The 5,374-nt window shown below is 56.9% G+C and overlaps 1 protein-coding gene across 1 annotated transcript in view; it reads right to left on the bottom strand.

Annotated features, from left to right (window-relative positions):
* Window positions 1-471: 471 nt before the first annotated feature.
* The window catches only part of CUNH19orf38 (chromosome unknown C19orf38 homolog), a 15,907-nt gene continuing 11,004 nt past the window's right edge, over window positions 472-5,374 (bottom strand). Inside the window, exon 7 of the mRNA XM_013008363.2 lies at window positions 472-724. Coding sequence (XP_012863817.1) covers window positions 575-724 — 150 coding nt within the window. The 3' untranslated portion in view covers window positions 472-574. The remainder of the gene's footprint in view (window positions 725-5,374) is intronic.

The raw sequence follows: 5,374 nt of genomic DNA on the forward strand, positions 1-5,374 counted from the left end.
CCACCCTGACCACTGTCGACCCCCATCTCCATCCTGACCACAGGGGTAGGCCTCAGACGTGGTTGGACAAGCACTGCCCCACCCCTTCAGAAGCCAGTGATTGCATCCCAGGGGTCCAGACTGGGAAAAGGGACACTCAGGAGAAGCCGTGGGAACATCACATGTGTTATATTTAAAAATAATTTAGGAATGTCTACAGGGCAAACACACAGGACATCACCCAACCCTGTGCCCAATGCACCGAAGACCCAGTGCTGGAGAGAGAGGCCTGGGCAAAGCAGACTTCTTGCAACCCCATTGGGGGCCAAGGTACCCACATCTCCTTGCCTGGTGATCCTGAGAAGCTGAGGACCCAAAACATACAAATGGGGCTTCCTGTTTCCCATCCAGGCCAGTGCCTAGGCACCCCACCCCCACCCAGCTTACTGCTGCACCCTGAGCCAGGGTCCAAGGCAGGGCGCTTTCCCCGCTCTCCGATAAATTCCCTGAGAAACCAGCAGCCAGGGCCGCTGTGCCAGAAGTAACTGGGGGGAGGACAGACACCCCCAGCTCCGCCAGCTTGGAGGACCTCAGCTCAGAGGGGGCCCCGGAAAGTGCTGAACTCCGGGAGCTCAGGTGAGGACGAGGTAGAGGTGGGCCTCTTCCGAGGCCCAGAGACACCGGAGGCCACTGTGGAGCCGGAGTAAGCATCCGGGGAGGCCGCATCCTCTTCTGATGCCATTTTCTTTGTCCATGAAAGGAAAAAAAGAGAGAGGAAGTGATGGCCGATTTCAGGATCTATGGTTTCCCCCAGTTCTCAGACTGGGCACAGTCCATCAGATCCTCTCTCTCTCTCTCTCACACACACACACACACACACACACACACACACCCTTCTGTTCAGAGAACCTAGCTTCCAACCCCAAGGCCACCACTTCCTGGCTGTGTGACCCTGACCAAATGTCTTGCCCCCTATGCGCCTCCGTTTCCTATCTGCAAAATAAGAATGCTAAAAACCCACCTCATCTCCTGGGGGGGGCGCTGTGGGAGCCCTGGTGGCGCTGTGGGTTAGGCATTGCACTGCTAACTGGAAGGTCCACAGTTCAAGCCCGACAGCCCCATGGAGGAAGAAAAAGGAGGCTGCCTGCTCCCTCCATGACTGACAGGCTCAGAAGCCCCACTATAGGGCCACCATGAGAGCATCCACTCCAGGGGCTCAACGACAACTCCTCTGGGACTCAATGGCCTTAAATGGACACCGTCCCTGCCACCTGACAAGCGCTGTCCCTGTGTATGAAGTGAGCAAAGTGCGTACTTGCAACCCCTTCTCCCTCCCATTCCCATGCCGCAGAGGCTCCTGCCCCAAATGCCAACTAAGGGGAGATGAACTTGCAACACGTAAGCCCCTCCCTTGCTGGGAGACCCCAGGAAGCCCCCCACCCCAACCCCAGTGTCTTCCTCTGTATAAAGAACGAACGTCTCACACACACACACACACACAGGATGCACTAAAGTGAACCTCAGGCCCTCAACTCGGGAACAGCAAAAGCTCAAGACAGGGCAGCTGCCCCTCGGTGCTATCTCACCAACTGCCTGGCTCACACTTGCCAAAGACACTAGGACGCACCATTCCAGGAAAGAACCCCATGAGTAATGCACTGGGGGTGGGGGTGGGGGGGTGCTGCTACCGCTGTTTGCAGCCGTGGGGTGGATGTGTGCTACGACCAAGCATGCATGCATGCATCCACCTCTTCCTCCCCATCACCAGCCTGTGGGCATCCCTGGGTGAGGGCAGAGAGCTGTGCTCTCGGAAGGGTGGCTGGACCAGGATCGGCTGCTGGCCTCTCAACACCTCACCGCCATCTAGTCCATGATAAGAACCCGAGACCCTAACTCCTCACAAGAGGGGAATGAGTGCTCCTTCCTTCTCCCTCGGAGCTGCTGCTAGTGTTCACCTGCTGACCTTGCCCTTGGCTAGCAGCGGGGCATACCCACAGGGCTCCTGACGGCCAGTCAAAGTCGCTTGGTGTTGCCCAGAAGATGACAGCCAAGAAAAGGCCGTGGAACACACACACACACACACACACACACACACACACACACACGGTTACCAGGAATCGGCTCCATGACAACCACCACCAAGGAGGGACACCGGCTTACCTTTGTGTGAGTGTAGAGGGAGGGAGGGACCAGTGGGGAGAGAGCACCCAATGATAGAAGGAGACATTGTCCTTTCTAATATAAATACGGACACGGCATGCTGTCGTGAGGTGCCGCGGTTGGTTCCGACCCGTGGCGACCCCGTGCACAACAGAAGGAAACACCGCCTGGCCCTGCACCATCCTCACCCTTGCCCCTCTGTCTGAGCCACGATGCTGCAGCCCCTGTGTCCGTCCGTCCGTCTCCTTAAGGGCCTTCCTCTTTTTCCCTGCCCCTCCACTACCCAGCTGATGTCCTTCTCCAGGGACTGGTCTCGCCTGATAACAGGTCCATGGTAGTTACATGGTTTCACGTCAACTTGATATGTAACAATGTAGCGGGGGAGTTCAGCCTGTCATCAGGGCACAGCCTGATGGTGACTCTTTGTGGGCATGGCCTTCTCGTAACGAGGGCCCTAGGAACACCCCCTTCTCTCTCTGCCTTCATCTTCCTGTTGCTGGGCCACTCTGGGACCTGTCAGAGCCCCTGCCATTGGATCCACAAGACTTTGCCCCCTCCAGCCTGTGACCTCCCTGCATTCTGCATTATTGTGTGGCTGTGTGAGTCTGAAGAGGGACTTATGGGCTAGTATTGGACTTAGGAACTTGATCTGGACTGGGATGTTTTCCTGATAGAAAATTACTTCTTGATAAAAAGCTCTCTTTCACATATGTGAATGTCCCTGGATTTGTTTCTCTAGTCAACCTGGCCTAGCACAGTGTCCAGAGTACATAATATAAAATGTTCTAAAGTCTTTATTAAAATATACCTAGCTATATTTCTAAAGGCCATCAGGACTAAGATAGAAGTTGGTTCTTGTTCTCCTTGGCTTTCCGGTGTTCCATAAATCCCAAAGAGAGCCCTGGAGGCAGTGGGTTATGAGTTGGGCTATCAACGGCGAGGTCCAGTAGTTGGAAACCACCAGCCTCTCCTCGGGAGAAAGACGAGGCTTCCTACTCCCATAAAGAGCTACAGTCTCGGAAACCCACAGGGGCCTCTCCTACAGCCTGTTCTGTAGGTAGGGAGGTTGTGACAAGTCTGAGTCCACCCACCAGTAGTGAGTTTGGAGTTTCTTGTTCCCAAAAGGCAAAATCGCAGGTAGGTAACGAGCAGCACAGTTCCTCAGAGAACGTTCTAGAACTCACCCTACCAAGAGGGTCTCTTCAGAGCTCAGGGTTCCTCTGTGAGCTGCTCCTTCCTGCCCACCATCCCTGCATTGGTGACTCCAAGCTGACTCCAGTGCCTACCTGTCCCAAACCCCCAGCATGATGTCCCCCATCTTCTCTTGGTCACCGCCAGTGAGGTGACCTCTTTCTCTCTGGTCCCTCCAAGCCTACCCCTGACCCAGGCTTCCCCATCCCCGGAAAGGGCAGACCTTCCAAGCCCAAAGCCTAGTAGCTGTTCCAGGTCTTCTGAGCCCCTTCCTTCCCATCCCGCATCTGCGCTGTTTCAGAGGGAATGTCCCCTCCCTGCCAGTGCACGATTTCTCCCATCTCCACCCTAGGCCCTCGGCTCACGCCCTCGCCCCTCACAGTCTGCCCTTCCACATCTCCCAGAGGGCTCCTGCAGGCACCCGAGTCAGGCAGGGTGTACCCTCCTCTGCTCAGAACCCTCCAGGGTAGAATCAAAGCCCAAGTTCTCCAACCTCAGCCCACTCCATGCCACGCCAGCCCTCCTGCTCTGCGCCCAGCCAAGAGCAGGTCCCCGCCTGCACTGAACATCTCCATCCTTCCCCAGCAACCTCCTCGTGCGTTCCCTCGCTGGCCTCCCCACTGGACTAGCTGCTGGGCCCCGTCCTGCCCCCATCCTTCCAGCCTGTGTGCCCTCCAGTGGAGTCCTCTTGTTCTTGCCAGTGTCCCCACTGACGGCGGTCCAGGTGCCCAGGAGGGGTGTGTTCAATGCGCTCCTGAAAGGTCTCCCAATGGGGCCAACAAGCCATCCTCCCTCCCACCCCTGATGGCTGCTAGGGATTGAGCGGGGTGCTCCAAATGGATGGGCTGGAAATCTGGACCCCTCTGGCTGGGGTTAGGGTGCCTTGGTTACACGATGAGCTGCTTGACCTCAAGATCAACAGTTCAAAACCACCAGCTGATCCACGGGAGGAAGATGAGTCTGTCTACTCCCATCAGGATTTACAGGAACGCACAGAGGCCATCCTATTCCTTCCTGGAGGACCCTTATGAATGGGAATCGAATAGAGGGCAGAGAGTGTTTGGAGTGGGGCTGGGGTCTAGGGAGCCAGGCAAGGGTAGAGCCGCTCAGGGGGTCACATCAGCTGCTCAGAGGGAGAAAGGTGTGCCAGCCTGCTCCTAGGAAGGTGACCAAACCAAAGCCAGCCTCCCTGCCTTTAGGCGATGCCACCTCGTAGCAACCCTGTAGAACAGGGTGGAACGCTCCTGTGGGCTTCCGAGACTGTCACTCCTTCCAGGGTGGACCGCCGCCTCTTTCTCCCATGAAGATGACAGCCTTAGACAGGGCCCGGGAGGCCATGCTACCCCGCCCTCTGAGTCAACTAGGAGTCCTGGTGGCACAGTGGTTATGCGTTGGGCTGCCATCCACAAGGTCGGCAGTTGGAAACCACCAGCCTCTCGGAGGGAGAAAGATGAGGCTTTCTGCTCCCATAGAGAGGTACAGTCTGGGACACCCACAGGGCCAGTTCTTCTCTGTCCGAAGGGATCCCTAGCAGTCAGAGTGGACTGACTCTAGGGCAGTGCCTTTGGTTCGGTCTTTTTAATTGAGTGAACTCAGCCCCAGACTGGGCTGGGCGTTCTTCAATGTGTGAATGTGATGGGTGTGTCTCAAGGGCGGGGCTGGTGAGTTACAAGCTAGGGAAGCAAAGGAGCCAAGTGGGGAAGAGAAGCAACCCACTGAGACCTCCCAGGGACCAGGGACCTTCTCCCAGAGGCGACAGAGAGAAAGCCTTCCCCTAGGGCTGGGACCCTGAGTGAAAATCAAGGTCCCTCTGTGAAAGCCCCCCACCCCGGGTGCTTCCAGTCCAGCAGCACGAGAAAGAACCAAGCCACCCAGCCCTGGCACAGCCCCTGCACAAAAAGGGCTCTAGTTGGGGCCACCTGCACCCCCGATTGGCAGCCTCCTCTGGGGGCGGGGGGACTGGCTGCACATTTCCCTGATCCGAGGAGCCCTGGTGGCACGGTGGTTACCCGTTGGGTTGCTCACCGCAAGGTAAACAGTTCGA

Source organism: Echinops telfairi, unplaced genomic scaffold (assembly GCF_000313985.2).
Source record: "Echinops telfairi isolate 266 unplaced genomic scaffold, ASM31398v2 ScPeMD7_36;HRSCAF=134, whole genome shotgun sequence".
Lineage (NCBI taxonomy): Eukaryota > Metazoa > Chordata > Mammalia > Afrosoricida > Tenrecidae > Echinops > Echinops telfairi.